This window comes from Leguminivora glycinivorella, chromosome Z, assembly GCF_023078275.1.
Source record: "Leguminivora glycinivorella isolate SPB_JAAS2020 chromosome Z, LegGlyc_1.1, whole genome shotgun sequence".
NCBI lineage: Eukaryota > Metazoa > Arthropoda > Insecta > Lepidoptera > Tortricidae > Leguminivora > Leguminivora glycinivorella.
Window position 1 is genome coordinate 16,638,315 of NC_062998.1, and position 25,529 is coordinate 16,663,843.

The 25,529-nt window shown below is 39.0% G+C and overlaps 2 protein-coding genes across 2 annotated transcripts; both read right to left on the bottom strand.

Moving 5' to 3' along the window:
* Positions 1–237: 237 nt before the first annotated feature.
* LOC125241313 (protein O-mannosyl-transferase TMTC4-like) lies at positions 238–11,003 on the bottom strand. The gene is made up of 11 exons (XM_048149726.1): positions 10,595–11,003; positions 9,648–10,029; positions 9,164–9,409; positions 8,359–8,561; positions 8,112–8,289; positions 7,796–8,013; positions 7,459–7,566; positions 6,075–6,216; positions 1,922–2,036; positions 1,338–1,526; positions 238–494 (listed from the first exon to the last, which is right to left on the bottom strand). The coding sequence occupies exons 1-11, from the start codon at positions 10,864–10,866 to the stop codon at positions 361–363; spliced, it is 2,187 nt and encodes a 728-aa protein (XP_048005683.1). The 5' UTR covers positions 10,867–11,003; the 3' UTR covers positions 238–360.
* Positions 11,004–12,068: 1,065 nt separating this feature from the next.
* On the bottom strand, positions 12,069–24,303 carry LOC125241683 (integrator complex subunit 14). The gene is made up of 10 exons (XM_048150264.1): positions 23,974–24,303; positions 23,729–23,883; positions 23,389–23,524; positions 22,808–22,917; positions 20,569–20,761; positions 17,835–17,932; positions 17,569–17,664; positions 16,908–17,094; positions 12,835–12,983; positions 12,069–12,630 (listed from the first exon to the last, which is right to left on the bottom strand). Exons 1-10 carry the CDS (start codon positions 24,158–24,160, stop codon positions 12,394–12,396), a joined length of 1,548 nt encoding a protein of 515 aa, XP_048006221.1. The 5' UTR covers positions 24,161–24,303; the 3' UTR covers positions 12,069–12,393.
* Positions 24,304–25,529: the final 1,226 nt, after the last annotated feature.

A 25,529-nucleotide genomic window follows, 5' to 3' on the forward strand; every position in this document is an offset into this window, starting at 1 on the left:
ACTATAATACAAAGCGCCTTGGTGATCCATCATAAGGAGCGATTTAATTTATTACTTCTTGTTATTAGGGCTAGTTAATAATGGCAGAATTAAATTATGGGATCTTGGGTAGTTAAATATTTATCTTATCAAGTAAATACCTTCGCTAGGTGGTGCACCAAAAATGACATGAAATGGCCGCAGGTGAAACCGTGAAACGATGAGTAAAAGTTACGGACAAGAAGTATGGGTAGGCGAGAAAAAATATTTAATTACCACAATGAGTATTTATTCAGTAAATTATGTACCTTTTTTTCAAAATGTACATATAAAGATACCTTAAATAGTAGAATTAAGTTAAGCGATAAAAATATCTAACGTTTATGTTACTAAAGTCAACCGTTTCAGTGTTTCAAGATTTTTCTGAGCACTTTTAAAATTTGGTTGTAATTTCAAAGCACGTTTATACATTCGTTCGGCATCACTGTACTTCTTCCACCGATGATATAGTACGCCTGCAAGAGAAAAATAATATTATAATGTATATTACAACTTTATTACTTAAGGTGCTCACACGGGCAACACGATTCCAAGCAATCTACATACCATTGCTGCGTTTGTTCCATACGCACCAACTATGAAGCGAAAGCGGAAATGGTATGTAAATTGCTTGTGTAAGCTAACTTCACATTTGTCTGTCGTGTCGTGTTGTGATGCTCTCTGTCGTGATGGCTACTGTTCACATTAATATGACGTGTTATGACGCATTCTGACGCAATTTTTTATCAGTTCGTTCACAGCACTCGGATAGCTCACACGTTCACAATGTTTTTTCAAGAATCATCCGATTCAGATTCCGATTTTGAAGATGAATTGTTGGCGCTGGCTACGCTTCTTACAAAAGAAAAAAAGAGAAGGAGGTATTGGATTCATCCAGTAAATAGAAAAAGAGAGCGTAAAGGCGAGTTTCATAGTCTCGTTAAAGAGCTTGAGAGTGATCCTGAAAAATTTCATCAGTATTTTTTTTGTTGTTTCGTATTGCCGTACGTATTCAACGAGCAGTTCGCCATCCATACTCGTACTTGCAGCTCTGACACAAGACTGGCGCGTTCACAACTTCACACTAGCCAAAGGAGCTGTGTCGTGTCGCTGCTCCCCCCCCCCCCACCTCAGCCGGTCTGACGCGGACCGGGATCGCTTGTGACGCGACACAACACAAGCCGTCACAACACCGTTCTGATGCGTCACGACACAACACAACAGACAAATATAAACGCGGCTTAAGAGCACCATTACTTACTGACCGAGCGAAACCAAATGGTAGAAGGTATAAACTATAAAGAGAAATAGCTACTTGCCTAGGTTAGCATAATGTATTGCCTGCACCCTCCGCCCAAACAGCTCAATGGCTTTGAGAAAGTGTTTCTCGGCTTCTTCGTAACGTCCCATCTTGCCGAAGATGTTCGCGATGGCGAACTGGACTGAGGGCGCATCAGGGACCGATGCAATCGCGAGGGGTATTATCTGAAGCGCTCTGTCAAATTGACCTGGAAATAATACAATCTCTAAAGTACAAATAAAATCAGCAAAAAAATAATAATAATGCACAGTTAGGTAAGTAAAAGCTGACTCGTCTGTACTCTGAAGTACAAGATTTATAATCATAAATTGCAGTGTTAAAGCTCTTTCCAATTGTATGTGGCTGTACGGACTACAGGTAACATACAAATTTGGTTTTCAAAAGTAGGCAATTTAAAACATTATGCCGTATAGCGTCATCTAGTTCACTTTTACTTTAGCGTACTTTAGCGTCAGCTGTTCCAACAGGTGCGCAATTTTTTTTTAATTCTGTTGACAATGTAGGTCGGTGTACAGCTATTTCTGTTGAATATTTCGTTGTATGACATAATGTTATTAGTCCTGAGTATAAAATTACAAATACCTGTGTTATCCAATAGCGCGAGTATGTTCGTCCATGCGAGTCTATGTCCAGGTTTCAGTTTTATTGCATGCAGCCAACTCTCTAGTGCGTGGTCAGATTTGTTTGTGTCGAGATACTAAAACAAAGTAGGTACACAATTTATAAAGATTTACTCATTACCATAAAAATACCTGCCTAAAGATCTGTTAGAAAATCGGTTTCGAAATAAAAACACCACATCTAAAACGTTCACGCTGCTGCCAAGCTAAGATGACACAGACGGATTATACACACATCCAGCGTTCAAAATTATAACACTCTAGTCATTTAGTGTGGGGGGTTAGAGCCAGTTGCATCAACCACAGTTAATAGACACATCAACGTCACACAGCAGAAGTCTATGGAATTTCCCAAGCGGGACAAATGCGACTACTAAATTATAAAGTACAACTTTGACTGCCTAAAACTACTATCAACGGTAATTTTAATGACAATTGATTGCCTTCACACTCTAGATTAGTTATCTAGGTTTTATTTCATCTGGCTCTAGATGGCAGATGGCAGAAAGCCGAGCGAGCCGTTCGCGAATTCCAACTATTGATAATAAGTTTCGTTACGGTGAACTTACACTGGTAAACCGGATATCATGTGGTTTGTCAAAACGTAAGGAACCTAACTTAAACACTCATTTTTATGTAAGCCTGCCGGTTTGTGTAAAAAAACACTTACAAGATGTCAGAGGGGTAATTAAAACTGGTCTCCATACTAAGTAGTGATGGGAATCGTGCCTATTAGAAATCTGTCGATACTGTGTTTATAGGTGCATACCGTGTACCCGCGCACACCTTATTCTCTGTTCATAATAAAACCAATAAGGGACTAAATGCTTAAAATAATCGATAATACACAATGACGTGACGTTCAATAAAATATACTTTAGCCCTTTCCAGAGCCAGAGTCACTAAATGACTTAAATGAGGTATTAATATCGATGCAATAACATACAAAAATACAATTTTCATATAAAATATGGCGGGGCAATTAAAACTACCAAATAGTCGAAATTAGCCTCCATCGCAATTTAAGGGGGGCAATTTAAACTATCGCTTAAATACCTATATACTATTAAAACATGAAAATCAGAATATTGAAGGACATACAATACAAACATAAGAAAGTTTATAATTATGCAACTAACTGTAGAAAAAAATGTTAAATCACATTAAAACCATATTTTTTATGGAATGTTTGAGAGGCTGTCTCTCACGCGCATACTACCAATTTCGTCGAAAACTTCACGGTCGTGTAGATCAGAGATCATTAGGACTATCAACACCATCAACGGTTAAATGATGAAAGAGCTTAATACGCTATCTGGACATATATGGAACTATAGTAAATGATGTAAAATATGGAAGATATTTCGATTAGTTACAATTGTCCCGTAGTTACTATTACCCCGACTGACCTTACAAAAAGTTTTGCGAACGCTAAATTCGGTAACAGACGGTTTGGTGCAACCGACCCTCAGTCTCTCACATAGGTACCTGGCGGCTGAACACAACTTGCGTTCTCGCGTGCGAGTTCATACCCTTTCGGCCGCGTATGTAACCGAGTTTTGTAACCAGGTACAAACTAAGAAAATTTTCTCTTTTCTTGTAACCGGGTGATTCATCAACCGAGTTTTGTAACCAGGTACAAAATAAGATTTTTTTTTCTTTTCTCGTAGCCAGTTACAAACTAAGATTATTATATTATTTTTTCGTAATTGTTTTCCCAGTTATGATATCAGATTTTTTATTCTTTGTTGGTAACCAAGTTGTAATCAAAATGTGTTTTTGGTGCTCTATGGTGCACCTTATGCCAATACCATTGCTGCAGAAAGCGATGAGTAAACATAATATATATTTCCTCCGGATTCAAGGGTGTGCCTTGAGCACGTGGATTCTGAAGACTGGAGGGCTGTAATGGACAATTCGGCACTCACAGACTACTTTAATGAAGTGCATGCTTTTGATATAGTGCAAATATTCAAAAGTGTACTAGAATTAGTGCAAGTTGCGGTATCATCTGCTCTATATTAATAGTTAATTTTAACATTATCTTATTAAATAAATAAATTTGCAAGTTACAACAGAAATTATGTGTATTAATTTTAGCCATAACATTTTCGAATAGATTAACAATAGAAGGAAATTGGGCAATTTGGTAGGTAATTAATTTTCTGTGTTATTTATTGTTTTACCAATTTGTACACAAAAATATAAACTAACAATAGGAATTCACTTAACTGAAAGGCACTACACAAACACAGTACATAATAAACTAAAGTTATCCTTAGGGAGGTATGTACTAGGGTGTGCAAACCGGTTAACCGAAAAACCGGTTAACCGAGACTTTTTGGCCTCTGTTAAAAACCGGTTTTTATAGTCTCTAACCGGTTAATAACCGAAACTGTATTTATTTCTCAAAATTTGGAAAATTAGGCATAAAAAGGTTCAAAAATACGTAATTATTTAATGTTTTGTAATAATAAAGATTTATTCATTACTTTTCATTGACAACATTATTATCTGTAATGATTTTGTTTTAAAAATTAGTCCCGAGTCTACTCAATTATACATTTTATACAATACAGTAGAGTCCGGTTAGTATATTACGACTCCGCATAGACCTAACGTCCAACCTCTTACAACGACATAAGCACAGGTATTTATTTGGTTTTCGTATGTGATAGTTTGAAAGTACATCCGTTTATTACGACTCCGATTTTAACGACCAGCCGCTTTTTACGACACATTTTACACAGAATCCGTCCGTCAAGTCCGGTTGCAACGACGAGCGACAACGTTTTTAGTTTTACTAGTAAATTGAGAAAACAAAGCTAGTTCCACCCGAGCACGGCCCCCTGTCTTGCCTACAACAAGTAGCAAGATTACATTGTGGCCATGTAACTTTTTGGAGTATTGCCTTTAAAAATTTAACAATTTTTTCGCTTCGGGTGTAATCTTAATAAGCTAAATAGAACCCAATTTGTATTTTTCGATTGCGTATAAACTAGCTTTACTTACAAATGATGAGCAAGCACGTATACTAAAAATTACTTTTTCTAACTAAACAAGTCACAATAAAATAAGGTATTAATACTATGATAATAATACCCTGTAAATAAACCTATTGATTGAAATGTTTTAGTAATAGAGATGTAGATATTACTTTTAATTAAAAGAAATTAAATTCGTTTTGTACGACATCCGGTTAGTACGACGTAATATCAGCGGTCCCTTGAGCGTCGTTGTAACCGGAGTCTACCGTATATGTCAAACTATATTTTTTAAAAGAAAGGTAAAATGGAGATCTTGGTTTTCTTACATCAATTGCTTGTATTACTAGGGGCTCTGGGAGCTGTAGACCTTCGCGACATGTCTAGAAAACGCAAAACTGACGAATCACATTCAAACCACGCAAGCCTTTTTTAGCAATTTCCGCATTTTACAAAATTTCCAAAACTGGATAAAAATTATCTTCATCGTGCAAGTAATACCTGCTACGATATCATCAACATCAGAATTCTTAAAGGTAATGGTAATTATTGCGTAGTACGGCCATTTACTAAAAATCCTCAAAACCGGTTAATAACCGGTTAACCGGTTTTGAAGGAAAAGTCTCGGTTATTAACCGGTTTTTTAAGTTAACCGGTTTTTGCATACCCTAGTATGTACGTAGAGTCAAGGGCATAATTTTGCTTACAGTTTTAGACCGTATAGGCCTTAGCATTATTATGTGCTGAGTAAGTCCCAGATATTTTAGTCAGGACTTTACGTGGAGATTCTGAAACAGACTCTTAAAGTTACAAAATAAGAATTTAACATCGTTTTTGATAACTTAGTTTTTTAAATACAAAACAAGAACAGAAATTCTTTCATGGTAACTTTTACTAGTTCGTAACTGGCTACGAGAAAAGAAAAAAAAATCTTATTTGGTACCTGGTTACAAAACTCGGTTACATACGCGGCCGAAAGGGTTCATACATCAATCGCGACTCGCGGGCGAGAGTTCAAGTTGAGCTAGACCGCCCGGTTCCCTATTGTACGTACAAAGTACGAGTACGCACCGCGCGGTTCATCGGGAGTACCTGATTGTTATTATAGAAATATCTCAGCCAGTCACTCACCAAGTTCCCCAGGTTGTAGAGACAGTCCGGGTAGTTGCTGCGGTACCGCAGCGCGTTCGTGTAGGATTTCTGCGCCTCGTCGTACCGCCCCGTACTCGCCAGCACTATGCCCAAGTTCATCCACGCTGCCGGGAAGTCGATCCTGAGTGTCCAGACAATTAGTATGAGACCCAATAACTGCCAAGTCGGTTCTGTAGTATTTTTTTTTCTGTAGTTACCACCTTTACCACTGGATGCTGGGTGAGAATAAAACTATAAGGTACAAATTAGACTAGATATCAGGTCCTGATTTAGGGTCCTCTATGCAGTTGGTATTGCACTTTGAACTATGGAAGAGGCCCTGTCCCCTTTAAGAACTACGATGCTCCGCAAATACGAGTAAAATGGAGGAAAATCTTTTCGCACTACATCTGATCGCTCTTTAGCGATAAGACCGCCTCTTGTTTTACCTCTTAAGTTGTTGTTTATACTTGCTATGTTGTTTCGTGTATTGAGGTGTGCAATAAAGAGTATTTGTATTGTATTGTATTGTATCTGTATCAGGTCCTGATACTCCTGATTTAGCGTCCCCTATGCACTTGGTATTGCTCTTTGAACTATGGAAGAGGCCCTGCCTACTTCAAGAACTATGTATGTTGCTGCCCAAATACGAGTAATAATTTGCATTGTCATCAATCATGCATTGTTAAATTATTAATATCTGGGCAACCGAGCTTCTCTCGGTTCTGTTTCGTATCCTTGACATGTGTCGCCATCTAGTTCAAAAATGAATAGTACCTACATCGAGCGAAAGAATTCTCAGTCTTAACAACACAACTACTCCACACGAGATGGCGCGCATTTCGCCACAAAAACTCAAATATTCTATTCGTTTTAGCCTTGACCTGTGTCGCCATCTAGTGTTTGCAATAAATAGTACTTACATCGACCGAAAGAATTCTGTCTTAACAGTACAACTACTGCACACGAGATGGCGCGCGAAGAAAAACGCATGAAAACTCGAAAATTCGCGTTTTCCGGGACCTAAGGATAAGTTAGACCGATTTTTCACCCCCAAAAACCCCCATATAACAAATTTCTGCGAAATCGTTAGAGCGGTTTCCGAGATCGTCAGTGTAAATAAATATATATATAAATAAATAAATAAATATACAAGAATTGCTCGTTTAAAAGTATAAGATTTAACGGCTTTATGCGACTTAGCTCGCGTTAGAAAGAGACAAAAGTAGCCTATATCACTCGCCATCCCTTCAACATCCTCCACTTAAAAAAATCACGTCAATTCGTCGCTCCGCCGTTTTGCCGTGAAAGACGGGCAAATAAACCGACACACACAGTTTCCCATTTATAATATTACTTAGTATGGATAATAGATTTTACTTACTTCCTCAAAATAGCTTTTCGTAGATAGTATTCTGCTTCCGAGTAAACCTTTTGATTTTTAAGTAAATTACCTAAATTGTTCATGGCTTGGTAGTAATTCGGATGCAACCTTAAAAAAATTGGTAGGTATCAATAAATTGAGGAAGTTGTTGACAAATTCTAATCATTTCGAATTTTATGGATAATAAAATTATAAGATTTATAAGTAATAAATAAAGTTGTATTTTGGAATAGATTATTAATTAGTATAAAACTAAATATGTATATGAATTTGAAAAAATCAATATTATGTGAATACTCATTCCTAAAAAATATACGTAAATTATATTATATTATACCTTATTGCCTCTTTATACTCCATCAAGGCAAAATCATATTCATGTTTAGCATCAGCTGCTTTAGCTATATTATAATGAACTTTAGCATTTAAAGGGCAGACTTCTGCGCCACTCAGAAATAAAGCATGCTCGTTTTGCCAGTCGTAAGATCTTTCATAACTTTTTAATGCATAAATGCATATTAGAAAAGTCACCGCATAATAAGGAATGGATGCCATCTGAAAGAAAAAAGAAGTAATAATACATATTACACAATTTCACCTACTTGAAAGTTGTGCTGTTTTTAATCGTTTTTATTAAATATTACCTTACCTACCTTTTTGGTTACTAGTTTGTAATGGCATAATTTATTTAAGCCAAAAACCATATATAAACAGTACCCAGCTGAAGGTATGTACAGCACTCTCTCAGCTATGACAAACCCGACTGGGTAGAATATATTGGCAGCAGGCAAGAATGGCAGTCCCAGTAATAGCAGAGCCATTACTTTAATCCTACAATCAAATACAGTATTTAATAATCAGACAATAAGTACCTTTATAACATAATAATTAAATACCAACCATGAATCTCGCTTTCTTCTTGCTTTGAAGAATTTTATTACTACAGCCACTCCATAAAAATACATTGCCAGTACAAAAACCACTCTGTATTCTAGCGGGTCTTCAACAAGAGGCACACATCCCATCGACCAGTCGTAGCACAGCCACTGTGGCCAAATCAGCAGCAGGATATTCAGTACATATAGGTAACTGAATGTAAATACCTAAAAACAGATTTTTTTTTAATAAATACAATTGGCTAGTTTCCTATACTTAAAATAAAATATTTTATGCAGTGCACGAAATAAAGCACCACATAATTAAATAGTAGAAAAATATGGACAGTAGTTATGTTTGAACATAATTTCTATTTAATAAGTTAAAGAGAAAGATATAAAGTAAATGAATTGACCGTGACGTCACTCCTCAGTATTTCATAGTAATTCCATATTAGCAAATCGTTTTGACAGTTCTTAAAAAGAAGCTGATTTGACTACTAGGAAACTAGCCTATTATTAGGTTTATTAGGTTCTATGACATCCGCGGATCCAGGGGGGGGGGGGGGTCATGGGGGTCATGGGGGTCATGACCCCCCTGGAGCCTAGGTTGGCCATGGCTGTGGCCTGGGCCTTACCACGTGACCCCCACGTCCCCCCCCGTGGGAACGAAGCTGGATCCGCGCTTGTTCTATGAGTATTTGAAGGTGTGTGAAGAAATTGATTTTTTTTACACATGCAAATATTTTGTTCTATGTAACTGAAAACTTAAAGGACAACAATACAAAGAAAACAGTGAGTTAAACTGCTTCATAATGACAGAGATATACCTTTGTCATTTTGCTGTCACTGAAGGACGCCGGATTGTCTGTTGGTTTAAATTTTGGTGGTGCTCCTCCCATCACAATCCATCTGCCATACAATAGCAGCATTATGGCTAGTACTGTAACTGTGATTCTTATGATTACCTCTGCACTAGGTAATAATTGTATATCATAAAACTGTTTCTTCTTCTTTGATCTTGAAGTGTTGTCTTCTTTACATATGATTATAAAATCATAACAGAGGCAGATACCCTAAAAAGGAAAAGATTTAATACCAACATAAAATTTCGAAAAAACGCCCGACTGCGACATAGTAGATCGATTTTCATGAAACATGGCTAAGAACACTCCTGACTAACGCAGCTATGATGCCACGGACAGACACACACACAGACAGACAGACAGACAGACAGACAGACAAACAAACAGACAAACAGACACGTCAAACTTATAACAATGGTGTGTACTATATTTTAGTAAACAGACTTACCAAAACTGTGATGCCATTTTCCTTAAAAAGCATGGACATTGCAGCAAATATAACTGTGGCTGTCAAATAAAAATAATGCAGACCTGTCTTGGTCATAGCTTGGTTGTAACATAGGAATGCTAGAAAGAAGGCTGTGGCGGCCAGTAGGTCTGCGCGGCCCACTGCGCCGCTCACAGCTTCCACATGCACTGGGTGCACAGCAAACACCACTGTTGTTAACCAACCAATATCTATGCATTTTTTGCATTTATGTTTCTTTAATCTTCCTAAAATACTTCTTAACGTACACCACAGAAGCAGACAGCTGATAATGTGGCAGACAAGATTGGTTGCTTTAAATTCCACAGCAGAAAGTTTGTTTCCGCTCAATAGATAATTTAGCCTGGAAAATTGTAAAAGGACAAAAATATTAGCCTAGGTGGACCTAAACCACATTAAATTTAATAAAAGATTTTAACCTAGTATTTTCAGGGTTCAAAGATATATATCAATGGATATATATCAAGATATATATCTGATATATATCGGATATATGTATATCCAGCTGGGTTCGACAATATATATCAATGGATATAAATATCCGATATATATATTTTTTTTTATAAATATTGCAATACAAAAATGGTTTTAAAAAATGAAAAATTGTTAATAATATAGTCTTTTTTTTGTGTGTTACTGTTTTTCTACTAAATGTTGTTTTAGCAGATTTTTCCTTATCTAAAGTAATATTTATAAGTAATGCAACAAAATAATAATATGCCTTCATACAAGATTGATATTAAATCAAAGTTGATATATCATAAATATCCGATATTTTGGTATTTATTTTAAATATCGGATATTTTCGAACCCTGAGTATTTTATTTTAAGCAGAGTAGAGTGAAAGAAGCGAGGGGAGGCCTTTGCCCAGCAGGACACTACACCAGGTTAGTGAAAAAAAAACTTACCTGAAAGACCACACCGTGAGAGGTCTGTAAGATTTGTGACTTAGATCACTCGTGATATTGGTGCCCCAAAAGTCGGTGTAAAACGACTCTAGCCAGGATTCAGATTTAACGGCTTCATTTTTGATAATGGCTTCAGAATCGTCGAAAACGAAATCACCATTTAAAGTGAAAATAAACGGTAAACTAGATGCACAAAGCACACTTACAAACTTTAAAAAAATTTTTGCGTTCGGATCTTTTAAATTCTTGTTAAGGTTCCGTAATATACACATAATAATAGTTTCGAACTGATTAATGCGATTATAACATTATCCGTTGAAATTTTCATTGATAATTCGTTATTGTTATAGTTTTACCGAGCCGGCATTCATGTATTTATTTTGTTATCGACAAAGCCGTTCGTTCACGTTCAGTCGTTCACTATGCGATGCGAGTATGCGCACCCAACTGTCAACCATTTGTCATTCAAACATATGACACGATTTTATTTTGCCACACATATCTTCGCCGTGCACATTAGGACTAATTATTTACAATTTTATTTTAAATCAAAGTGAAAACGTTTTTTCGTCTTCAATATCTTCTACATTAACGTCGATAAATAGGTATATTGTTTGCATCTAATAATTTTATTAGAAGAATAATATCCAGTGAAGTAATGTAATTGTAAAGGTATCCGAACGGACCGCAATTATTGATCTTCTAAGGCTGAGCGCAAACGGGCGACAAAGTTGCTCGGCAACTTTCGTATTTGTATGAAAAGTTGCGTCGCCTCGTGTGCGCACCTTCATACTAGCCCATAGACCGAGCGACGGAGACAAAACAGTTTTGTCGCCCGTGTGCGCGGAGTTAAGTGCTACTAAGTGCGTTTCACATTATCCGATCCGATATCGGAAGTTGGAAGGATTTCAATAGAAATAATCCAAGATGGCGCCTGTACTGTATGGGATATCGGTCCGACATCCGATATTGGATCGGATAATGTGAAAACGCACTTACGATAAAAATCTATCGATACATGCCATGAGGGCCTGGCTTAGAATTTCATTCATGATTTCATGCAACTTCAAATTCAAAGTCAACTGCCACCGTCATTTGACCGAAGCACGACCGAAGTAATAGCTAGTAACCTGGGCGACCAGCTTCGCTCAGCGTTCTATTTTGTTATAAGGAAAAACGCATGAAAACATTGATGAAAACTCGACAAATCATATTTTCGGAACCTAAGACTAAGTTGATCGATTTTTCACCCCCGAAAAATTCTACATAACAATTTTCAGCCAAACCGTAAGAGCCGTTTCCGAGATCGCCGGTACATATATTGTTTAAAGGTATTATGTAGGTAGATAGATAAATGTCAAAGGGCAGAATTGTCGAGAAGAAAAATTGTCAGGTTGTAACCTATCTACCGTAAATTATATACTTATTTACAAATATTGTAATCATCTGCACAATAATAAAGAAAAACATGACATATACTTATAATAACTTTATTAAAACGTTGTACAAAAGTTGAATAGGTTCGTTAAGAGTCCGCAGTAAGCTCACGTCCGAATTAGACTTTTGAATTGGAGGTTTGTAATTAAATTTTTCCAGTAAAATGATGTATGGAGAACTGAGCCTACAACGAACTCGCAGATAACAACCAGTGACTGCACCTCCATATCTCCCAATGCCATACATGGATTTACTGAATACTGAATCTGGTGTCTACATATTTCAAATCTGCTCAAACTATGGCCGGTTGTAGGTTACGTTTGACCCTGAGACATGGCCGCGCAGGTGTGTATGAAAGTTTGCTAATGTGGCATAGAGGTAACAGTGAAGTTGCTGGCTAGCGGTTGCAGGTGGTGCTTGACGTCGAGCGCCGTGCGCGGGTCGCGCAGCGCGGCGGCGGCGTGCGCGAGCTGCAGCGCGCACTCGGGCGGCGCGCCGGCAGGCAGCGCGGCGCACTCGCGCTCCAGCGCAGCTCCCACGCAGGCTAGCAGCTCGGAGAAGCCCAGGGTGATCGCGGCGCGGCGTAGGCGGTTTAGTTCCTGCAACCATCTATGCATTAGGACTTACCTACACTAGCATTCGTGGGCCTGTAGGTAAGAGGCCAATTGTTAACACTCGTAGCGAACGAAATATCAATCTGTTTGTTTCACTTATTTTAATTTTAACATTGTAATGTGATATTAAATAAAGCCTTTCTATGTCTATGTCAAATGCATCTGGTAAACAGTTTGCTGGGTTCTTACCTTGTAGAGGTGCTGCGTCTTGTCGGGCAGCTTGCGCGCGTGGCGCAGCACCTTCTGCACATCGGCGAGCAGCGCGTGCGGCCGCGCCCACGCACAGCCCGCGCCGCCGCCGCTGTACGAACGCCACGACCGCACCGGGTACGTCTCCGCTGGGAAATATACAATTTGTTGTTAACACACAAGTACTAGTAACTCCTTGGATTGTATGACTCGACTTGGTGGCCAATTGTTATAAGCCGGGTCCACACAGAGCGAGGCACGTCGTGAGGCAACTGCCTCGCGCGGCAGACGTGGTATGTTGACGTGCGTCGGCTAGGCAGTGCGCGCGTTTTGCTCGGCCGAGCAACTTGTCTAAGACAAGACAAGCAACAGGACCCGCGCGAACTCATTTGCCTCACGACACTCTGCGTGGACCCGGATATAAACGAGTTACACAACTGATATAAATTAGTTTTAAATCTCTGCTGCACTGACAAAGTTACTAACTGACACTTGCACCAACCAATTAACTCACGGTTAGTGGGTCAAATTCCATATTTTAATACTTAGTAATCGCTTGCCCAATCGGCGCAGAGTTGGCGCTATGAATGTTGGACTACAGCTAATAATCTGTCAAAGTGTACGTGCTGTTTCTAGCGTTATTTAGTACATAGTATTTTTTTAATAACCCGTGTATGAGTCCCACTGCTGGGGAAAGGCTCTCCCCGTGATTTCTACAGCTCCCGTTGGTGTGATATTTCGGGCCGATATAAAACATGCAATCGAATATTATGGAATGTGTCAACTTGCGAGATTAGAACCGAAAGAAATATCGGTAACACAGGATGTCATATATACCATAGATCAAGCAAACGTATCTACTTAGCGTGTCAAATGAACTCAGTGAAATCCACTGAGTTGTTCTTCTTTAATCGCAGCTTGCAGCTTTCGGGCGTCAATTTTTGTAAGTTGAAGTCAATCAAAACATAAAAAATGCCTCGTTACGTGATATTCAATTGCAACAACACAAAAATTATGAACAATCAAGAGCCTGAGACATATTTAAAATTACAGGCAAGAAACAACTTCAGTACAAAATTTGACACGCTCGGCCCCTATACAAATAGATGAACTTGTTTCTTCTATATAAATAAAGTTCTGTGATCGGTAAACAACATAATTGTTGTCCTACTACAACATAACGTATTACTTATTGGCATGAAAGTCAAAATGTAGTTTCGTCGAACTTGATAATTATAAAACTTGAAAACAAGGACTTTGGCACGTCCCAATGTCCCAAATTACACATGTAAATAGGCTGCCCGCTACTCCATTTTCTGCGTTCCATTTTTCTGGGACAATTCGACACTGATTGAGCTGAAGAGTGATCGTATTATGCAATTAATTGATTGTCAATTCCACTGGGGAATTGACGGCAATTTAAAAAATCCGATGCCTGGCAAATTAACGTGTTGTGTATAACTTTCATTATATACATGATACAAAGTGTAACTACTGTAACTATTATTTTAGAGAACACCGAAATACTTGACAGAGTTATAGACTAACTTAACGTTTACTATAAAATATAGTAGTTCTCATGCTGGGTTTGGGCGTAAGATACAGTTACTAGACATTTCGATATTCTCAACGAGATAATTCGAGATTTCGTTATATCGATATCATCCATTATTCCGGTGTCTCTTTTATATTTTAGGGACCATCCACACACAGGCGACGCATGTCCTGAGGCGCGGAACGGACGTCAGCACCGCGTCACTTGAGTGTAATTTAAAAAACGTCTCCTCAGTACATTTTGTATAGGAAGGACGCGCAAGGGACGTCGCTTGGCGCGCCCCAGGCGACCCGGCGCCTAGGGGCGCGACTTACGTCCTTCCTGAAATTTACTTACGGGATATTTATGCCTAATGTTATACACTAATGCGATTTTCCGCATAGTATGTAAATAATTGGTATTCACGTCACGGCACGCTATCGTCTGTGGCCCTATTATGCAGCTCCGCATAATTAATCGCATCAAACCGATACAATGGGGCGCGCACAAAGCAAGCCACTTAGCTAGCCCGCCGCCCAAACACATGTTATTAATATGCATAATTAATAATCAAATAATATCAAGCCTACGTGAGCGGGAGACACGTTTGAAAGTTCATAAGGTTATCTATTTGTATAGTGTTGTACTAGTATAGTTTCCATTTATTTAATGAGATGTTTTGTCCAAGTAACTATAAAAATGTAAAAAAATGTTATGTGTAACAAAGCACTGGGCAACTTTCTATCCCCGCAAGAAAAACCCTTTAATATTACCACATATTACCAATTAATAAGTACATACTTATCGTCACTACTTTCCGGGACCTAAGGATAAGTTAGACCGATTTTTCACCCCCAAAAACCCCCACATAACAAAAAATCTCGTATCTCACGCTGTTCCTCAAACTTAAACCGCAGTAAGTCTATATGCATTCCATATTATTTGTTGATTTTATTTCGTGTCTCGTGTCTGGTTTTCGATATGCTATTTTTTTATTTTGTTTAATAATATGTGTGTTTTACCATATAAGTGTTTTGGTTGTATTACACTGTAAGCTTATATGTGAAATAAACGAAATTGAAATTGAAATATATACTTACTACAATTTTCTTTTCATTGACAGATGAAGATACAAGTTTTTTAAAAGTAGTGACGATATGTATTTATAAAGTATTAACTAACTTTAGTTAAACCGGAAGTCCACGTCCGCATGCCACAGTGCCACGGCTCATGGGAGCCTGGGGTCCGCGTTGACAACTAATCCCAAGATTTGGCGTAGGCACTAGTTTTACGAAAGTGACTGCCATCTGACCTTCCAATCCGAAGGGTAACTAGGCCTCATTGGAATTAGTCCGGTTTCCTCACGATGTTTTCCTTCACCGAAAAGCGACTGGCAAATATCAAAACATTTCGCACATAAGTTCCGAAAAACTCATTGGTACGAGCCGGGGTTCGAACCCGCGACCTCCGGATTGAAAGTCGCACGCTCTTACCGCTAGCACGTAGGAGCCGATAAATTATTCAAGTTCAGAATTTTTGATGATTTTTTAAAATATATCCTATGTTCTTTCTCGGGACTCAGAGTATACCTACTGATATAAATATTTAACTAAATTGGTTCAGCAGTTTAACCGTGACGAGGATAAAACAATTAAACAACTGTTTTACGTTTAGCTAAATGATCTTGGATCTTTTTAAGTTCCATTTTTCATATAGCAACCTTTGTATATTGTCCTCTACAAACGTATGATGCACCTAATCTGTACTGCCGATTCAAAATGTCAAAAAGCATAATTTTGTTTTCATAACAGGCACAATGATACGTTATTCACTTAGCGAGGGCTTTGTTTCCTTCCGACGACAGAACAAAGAGTCGGCGGAACAAAACCATTGAATTAGCAGTGCCATTTAACGAGCATGTCGTTTCGGTGCACCGCCGATTGTGTGGCATATGAAAACGCTTTAAATTTAACATTTGGTGCACTAGTTTTGGTCTTATTGTTCTGAAGTAGGTAACTTCTATTTCAACATGTTTTAAAATGAATGTAGTAAATTTAAAAACGTTCGCAGAGCACAAAATTGATTTTTCACCACACCAACTAGCAACTGGTAAAGACTTTCGTCTTGGTATTTCAAAAGCGAATAGCAGAATTGTATTTTATTCACAAGAGAGCAAAGTAATTTCCTACAACTTTTACCTCATAGGCAATATTTAAAAAATATCAAATTTGATTTAGTTTGATATTTTACAGCTAGTATTTTTTCGTGTTGGAGTGGTGGAAAATGTTGTGTTGTGTCACTCGGTGGAAAAGTTTGTTAAACCTTTGTGCCTTGAAACCTTCGCAACGCTCAAGATTTCAGTTTTAGAAACACTCGCTACGCTCGCGTTTCAATATTAGAATCTTTCGCTTGGTCGGGTATCCTTGTTGGCACGTGCAGTTAAACAGCGCAGCGATGGAGGCGCCGGGCCGCAGCAGCAGCACGCACAGCCTTGGCCACCAGCTCCAGTATAGAACAGCGTGTATAGTTAGTTACATACATGGCGGCGTGTTCTCGTCGCACGTGCCCAGCTGGTCCAGCGGGCCGAGCCAGGGCGCGGCGGAGGCGCCAGGCCGCAGCACGCACAGCAGCAGGCACGAGCGCCGCGAGCGCGACGCCTCGTTCCACGCCACCAGCGCGCCCCACCAGTCGCCGCCCAGCTCCACTATCGCTGCCATGTTCTCCACCTAGTTTGAATTTAGAATATAATAAAAAACATTTAGGGTAACTTGCACCATCCGCTTAACTCAAGGATAGTCAACTGTCAAATTAACCCACCATTTTCGGTGGTGCAAGTAGTGATGTGCAAGTTGCGGTAACTTTCCAAAAAAATCTTAAATTTCTTGAAAAATTCACTAAACTTTCACGAAAAATAAAGAAAATTTAAATTTATGAAATGGAATGTTTCTATCCATATAATTGTCCATACAAAGTATGGAAAGTTTCCGAAGTTTTCCTATATGAAAGTTTCAGAATTTTGGAAACTTTCCGTCGGCACATCAGTAGGTGCAAGTGACCCTAATTATAACAAATATAACCAACAATGGACGCTAAATAGGATCTCCACTCAGCATGGTGAAGATGAGTTTGATAGGTCGGGTGAAAGTTACAAAAGAAGGAAACTAAGTCAGACTGAGAAACGTATACGATATTTACATTACCTTGAGCGCCCCATGCAGTAGAACACAGAAATTAGGCATCTTGCTGTGGTCCAATACTTCTTCGTCCGGTGAACTGCCATCCATGCTCGATCCATCCTGTGCAAAATATAATATCTCGTTTAGTTAGTTGCACTGCTATTTAAGTATTTAGTGTTTCACTACATAGCAGTGCAAATCCATCTAAGAGTATTTCACACTCCACCTCCACCTTAATCTGGTAAAACTATCCCAAATACAATTTGAGTATAAATTAAATGAAAACTGACCTTTGTTGGAGTTTTGGATCCGTAATTTTCTCTGTTGGAAGAGTTGCCGTTTTGAGCTTGCGGCACCACTAGATGTTTGCTTACTGATATTGGAGTACCTGTGAGAAACGAGGTATTGAATACAATGAATAATGAATTGGAAAGGTTAAAAATAAAGTTTGTTTATTCTACTTAAGCCGGGTACTCACTAGCGAGCTGTAACTGTAACCGTTGCATGACCTGTTACCAAAAAACATAGTGTGTACGTGGTTCGCAAACCTCCTGCGAGCGGTACGCGTTGCTGCTCGCAGCGAGCCGATGTTTACAACGTACTCATTTCCGAACCTGTAACGTTACAGGTAACCGTAACCGTTACTGTAACCAAAACCATAGTGTGTACATGGTTCGCGAACCTCCTGCGAGCGGTGCGCGTTGCTGCTCGCAGCGAACCAATGTTTACAACGTACTCATTTCAGAACCTGTAACATTGCATGTAACCGTAACCGTTACTGTAACCAAAAACATAGTGTGTACGTGGTTCACGAGCCTGCAACGAACGCAACACGAGCGACTCACAGCGAGCCGATAATTGTCGGTTTTTGCCGCGAATCAAAGGTAGAGATGTGCCAAACCGAAAATATCGCAAACCGGGCTGAACGGTTTGATTTTCTACGTAAACCGGTTTCAACCCGGTTTGACCAAACCGAGTTGCTACGACGGTCCTTAGCGTATTAATGTAGCGGTTAGGTTTAGCCCGTGTGAAGCGATTCGTCAAAATTAAACACGAATCAAGTCGGTCGGGTTGAGTCGAGTCAAGTTATGCCCGAAACACATAATATAACGTGACGCGCGATATATCGACTTAAAAATCGTCACAATTAAAGTTATGTTTGAACAAGCTAAACTAAAACTAAGTTAATGCAAATAAATATATTTCATTTCGTTTCATCAAAATATTCGTAATGGAGACAGAATTCACAGAATATCGGCAACGGCAGAATAGCGGAAGCATTTAATTACCTATATAGTTGTAAACTGTTATATTTTCCCATTTATTATTAGGAAAAAGAGCACCATCTGTTATTATAATTGATTTCAAACCAAAGCGCGCACGGCCGGGCGGACCGCGAGCGTGTTTCAGATTCTGGCCGTGGCACCACTTCCGCGTGAAAGTACACCTGTCCTGCTTGCACTCGCTGGCTTGCAGTTCCGATGCCGATATTGCCGGTTTCGTTATCAACATTTTCGAGTCGAGTCATGTGGGAGTGGGACCGATCGGTACGTTCGTTCGGCTGCGTTCCGTCTGCTCGTTGGAACCGGTTTGGTGAACTGTCAAACCGAGTCGGGCCGAGTTGAGCCTAACTCGGTTTGAACCGGGTTGGCAAACCGGGTTGACACATCTCTAATCAAAGGGCGCTCGCAGTGCGCTCGTGGACGTCGAGAAGAGAGGTTGTAACAATCCGCTGCGAACGTCAAACTTTTCATCATGAGTGAATTATCAGAGGAGAAATTTAATAGCTTCTATTGATAGACTCCTACAGGGAAAAATGGAGAATAGTGTCCTGTAGACTCCTAAATTTATTAAATATTCGAAATCGGTTGCACTCATTCGAGTGATTTTTTATAATGGTTACAATTTTTTTTATTTTTCATTATTTACAGTAGATCACTTCTTTTCTGGTACATTCTCTGAATCCACCTTCTTCGTGGCCGATAGGTATCATAAAGTAATGCATCTATAAATATAAATATACATATACATATATGCTGCACAAGCGAGAGACACCTTCGTCCGACATTGTGGAGTTACAATCCAAAAATGTAGATACATCCGGCTCGTCATTAATTTTACAGTGATGTGGCCTTCTCGTACACACTAGAACCTGGTTACTGTATCTTTTTGGTTACAGTTACTGCTCACAAATGAGTACGCTCCAGGAAATGGATCCGGCGACGTCACGAGCCTGAACTGTAACACGCGTACACACTAGACCTCATTACTGTATCTGTTCGGTTACAGTTACGACTCGCTAAATGAGTACGCTCGGGGTACTGGATCCGGCGACGTCGCGAGCCCGAACTGTAACATGCGTACACACTAGAACCTCGTTACAGTATCTGTTCGGTAACAGTTACAGCTCGCTAGTGAGTACCCGGCTTTAATTGTCGAAAGAAATGTATAAAATAGTGGAATGTAGGTGTAACTTTAGGTTTAATATTGTGAGAGGAATTTCGCCATAGACCAACACGGCGGGGTGCGGCTCGGGGCATGCAAGGACTTCATTTTGCATGAACACTCCCTCGAAGCAACAAGTGGTTGTCAATGTCTAATATGACAAGTTGGAAAGAGACTTCCGCTTGTAAGTTGTAGCTTTCAGTTTTGAGAAATGGGCCCCTGGTAGTGCTGCTGGCACAATAGGTGCAAGCACATCATTTTGCACGAAAACTGCTGGTTGAGTCATCACAGGAACGGGGGGATGGGAGGGAGGGGACGCTGGTGTGCGCGGGGCGCCTTACCCTAAGTTATCAAACCGTATTTCTTTTTATTTGGATTTAATTTTTTTTTTCAAAAAACACAGTTTGACCGAATCAATATGTATCGATTTTATATTAAATATTGAATTGTTATTTAAGGAATAACTTAATTAAGCACTGTGCGTTGAACTAGAATTAAGTTAAGTAGTAAGATATTCTCATGTAAGTGAATTTGTAATTGTTATGGGAATAAATAATCTTCAACCGTAAGTGCACTCACCCAGCTCGCTAATATGCATAAAGCCCATGATGTTGATCTCGTTTGACAGCGTGTAGGTGGCGGCGTAGCCCTCGTGCACGGCGGGGTGGGGCTCGGGGAACAGTTGCACGCGCGCCGCCAGCTGCCCGCACTTCAGCGTGCATGAGAACTCCTGGTAGTGCTGCTCGCACAGACGCGTTATTGCGTTCACCGCCTGATACATATAGAGAAAATTAATAAATACGTATTCACAATCAGAATAGATATAGAGGAAGAAAGATGGTACTTTATTCCTAATTTACAACTTATACAAAACCTGGTTTGAGTTCAATATCTCAACCATAACTATAGGTGTAAAAGTTAGAGGAGGCTTTTATACAGGGATCCATATAAAATCACACCAAGGAAGAAGCACAGATAGAACATAATATTATTTAAAGAACAAAATGTAAAAAACAGGAATTATAAATATAATACGCAACGCAACTATGGGAACAAATTAAAATATTTGTTATAAATAATTTGATTTGTTCCCATAGTTGCGTATTTTATTTATGTGTTTTTTAAGTCGTCACACTACTATACATAGAAAGAGTTAGTCAAAGACGCCTAATCTTACAAAGATGACACATAGAAGAGAAATTTCGACGGCTTCCGCTGTGGCGAGGTGGCCTAGGGGTTCATGGCGTTAGCCCGGATTGCTAAAGACGCCGGTTCGAATCCGGCCTACACTACTGGTGGTGCTCGTCATTGACATCTTATTTCGATTTTTAATTTATATATAGTAGTGTGACTACTAAAAAAACACAAATCAAAATATTTGTTATAAATAATTTGATTTGTTCCCATAGTTGCGTATAGATGGCAGCAGCTGTCTCTCTAGCTATATCGTAAACCTGTAAAGGTTTTTTCGTATAGGAGGTGCAAGTACCTACTGCTTGCCCTTAGAGTTGGTCAAAGACGCCTAGTCTTACAAAGATGACATATAGAAGAGAAAATTCGACGGCTTCCGCTGTGGCGAGGTGGCCTAGATGTTCATGGCGTTAGCCGGGATTGCTAAAGACGCCGGTTCGAATCCGGCCTTCACCACTGGTGGTGCTCGTCATTTTTCTTTAATATATGACATCCTATTTCGATTTATAAATATATTTCGTTTTATATGGAGGAATAAAGCTTAAATAATAAAAATAAAGTAATAAAACTACAGAAGTAGTGCGAAAAGATTTGCCTTCGTATTGTTACGGAAACGTACGAACGTACGTGTCATGCTATATCAGTCAGTCTCAGTACAAGATGTACTGATATTGACTGAACTAGCATGACAAATACGAAAGTTTCCGGAAAAATACGAAGGAAACCCTTTTCACACTACATCTCTACAACCTTTTCTTATTCTATGAATCATACATATAGATGAGGCTCCAAGAGGATGTTCGTTTGCAAAAATAGCGCACCTCATTCTGACTTCTGATATATATTGTATAGGTCCCAGACATATAAACAGATGTTGCCAAGCAGTTTTGTGGTCCCCGTCCCCCCACCCTGCCAATTAAAAATTGCATACAAACAAAAAAAAAGCTTTGGTTGAAAAGAGCTTTGAAAGGTCTATGTAATTTTCAATAATATTTGTGAAGGAGGGGAGGGTGAGGGGGGGGGGGGGGTGGTGTAAACTGATTGACAATATCTGTCTATGTAATAAATATATGCCTGATTGAGGTCCGCAAATGGAACTCCACTCAGAGACCGAAATGATAAGATATTTCAATTATCGAAACTCGCCATCTGTGACTGCTCCCCTTGTTCCCAAATACAATTTTTTCACTGTACGAACTATTGGTTCGTAGACGTTGGACTCTTGTTAGTTACTTAAAATAATAATTATAAAAATATACTCATTAGTTCTTAATCTACAGTGTTTTAAAGTGAACTCCAAAATGAAGCATTTTCGTAAATTTTCTAAAAAATTCTTAGAAAAAGTGTAAATGTTATAGTATGCTATATATTCGTAAACTATTCAATAAGCCCTTTCTTTTGTTACCCTACACGGCATGATTTGATGAAAATTTTTTTTTGTTTGTATGCAATTTTTAATTGGCGGGTGGGGGGACGGGGACCACAAAACTGCTTGGCAACATCTGTTTATATGATGTCTGGGACCTATACAATATATATCAGAAGTCAGAATGAGGTGCGCTATTTTTGCAAACGAACATCCTCTTGGAGCCTGCTCTAATAGTTTTAGTAATAGAGAAAAGCTTACACTGGGAACTGAAAGTTGGTCCAGGCAGTAAACTGATCCTCGACTGACATTGCCACTTGAATTATTGGCAGAAGTAGCCAGGTCGACAATTTTCTGGTAAAGTGGCATTGCTGCAAAACAGATAAATAAAAATAATCAGTGAAATTCAATGTTACCATAACCATATAGTTATAACCAGTTTTTAGCCACACTTTAAATAAAAGCTTGTAAAAAGTATGATAGTGATGTGATAAAAAAAAAAATTCAGTTGAATTGAGAACCTCCTCCTTTTTTGAAGTCGGTTAAAAACTGTTTGCTTACTAAACATTTTATATCCATCAGTAATGAGAACTAAGTCCTTGATGTGCTGGCATTAATATTTTTTGTATTTGTGACATAACTGGCCTATTGTAAAAAGTATGATTATTATAACTAAGGCCGATAGTCTACTATCATATGTTTATCATAGAAATATGATCATAGGCAACATGCCGTCCTTTTTCTTCAAGTTAGAGAAAAAGGGAGGCATACAGACCTATGATCATATTTCTATGATAAACATATGATAGTGGAATATTGGCCTAACAAATGTTTTACATTACCGTGTTGCAGACAGGGATCAACGGGTGAGACTACAGGCAAGATGTGAATCCTGACAGGGTATGGTGCTGGAAGAGGCAGGTTTTGTATGGCTCTACTTCTGCCAATTGGACCCGAACCTATACTGCCATCAGTTATCTGTACAAAGAATGAAACAACCATAACTTTACTATTAATGAAAATATGCTTATACATCATACTCGGTTTTTGAACTCTTATTATTTTATGAGGTCTGCCAGGGGTTTTCAATCTACTTCAGCATCCAAATTGGGAATTAAACTGTGGTGTGAATTTTAGGAACCCCTGGACTAAGTAAAAGTATCATGTATGACTTGGACATACCAATATGATTTGCATGGGTGTCTGGTATCCCCATTCAGTAAGAATAAGCTGACTGACACCAGCTAAGGCAGAATCCAGGCATGTTTTATCACCCTCTTCAAGAACCGGCAGTTTGCTGCGAATATTCTCAAATTCTCTTGTAAAAGGAACCGCCACTAAAACGAAATAGCACAATTTATTGGATGTATTAGGATATTAAGGTTAAATAAGTAAAAAGACCATAAACACAAGTATTAAACCTTTACCTTCGCATACAGAAGAGAAAGTAACCAAAGCGACATATTCCAATCTTGCATGAATACTTAAAAAATCCAAAAACGAATTTATAGCAGCGGTGGCAACTGTGAGCCGGGTATGATTTTCAATTGGGTCTAATGTAGGGACCGTACGAGACATGGACAAGGACACGTCCAGTAGAATTACGGTCGGCATGTTTGTTTATTTTATAAATGTATATATTTAATACTGAAAATCCCTACTTATGTATGAAAACCGGCGAGTGTATAATAAGTAAAATAATGCATGTTTCACAGAACGCTAGGTCGCTAACTCCAAATCATAAAAATCAAGCTTTGTTTATGAGGTGTTAAACCAAATGTCACTTTGACATCTCCGTCGCGCTGTTTAAGCCACATCTATAATCGCCGTGGATTTCAAAGTAGACTAATGGTGCTCCTACACTGGCTATAAGTAAGTACACTATGATGCCAGCCGGATGGCATTTCTGCGACGCCAGACGCCGATCAAAAGGCCGCTGGCTCTGTCGCGCCAATATGCAAGAGCGATAGAGATAGATTGCATCTCTGCGGCGTTTTGGTGGCGTTTCGCGTGGCAGAAATACCATTCGGCTACGGGGGGCCTGACCAGAAATATATTGGCCGCTGTACACACATGGCCAACAGTTCCACCAACCCCCTTGGCCATGTGTGTAGAGGGCTACTTGGCCGTAAGTTGGCAGTTGGCGCTTGCGCTTGCCGGCCAACCGATTCGTGTCGGTTTTTTGTCCACACATCAAAGGATCTTGGCGCCAATGGCCAACTGCGTTTACACGTTGGCGCTTCATTCAGTTGGTCGTCAGCCGTCAGAGAGGACAGTAGTGATATATTTACGAAAATAATAAGTTTATCTATGCCAATAATAGTGTAGATTTTAGGAAATAAAATAACCTTGCAAATGTTTAATGTATTTCCTAAAAAAGATAAATGTTCTTATCAGAATATTCAAAAAATTGTTAATATTGCAAATAATTTAATTTTACTACGGGGTTATTATTTTTTAATATTTTTTTTCTGACAACGTCTATGACCAAGAACTTCCTAGATTTTTTCATTCCACGTCCATCTTTCATGAAGAGCCAATGCCAAGTGATTGGTTCGCCAATGTGTAAACAGCGGCTCTTATCTTGGCCAAGGGGTTTCACAAAGGGCTGGTGGAACCGTTGGCCATGTGTGTACAGGGGCCATATGACTTCGCGCCATGTTGCGGAATTATTTTTTTCATACTAAACTGAACTGTCACCGCATATATCAAAACAACAGCGCCCTCTTGACAAGACAGCGCCCTTTTACTAGAAAAGGCACAAAATGCAATTTATCTCAAACATGCAATGAAATATTGTCTTTACGTTCCTTAAAATGGGCTGGGAAGTATCGCTTTTTGGGCGCAACAACTCGAGAGGACTGTAAAGGGATTTCATATTATTTTTTAGGCCTAGGCCTGCAAAGTAACTTTTTTGACGTGATAACGTCTAATAACTCGTTACTACGGGCTGCATGTACGAAAAAGATGACGTCATTGTCCC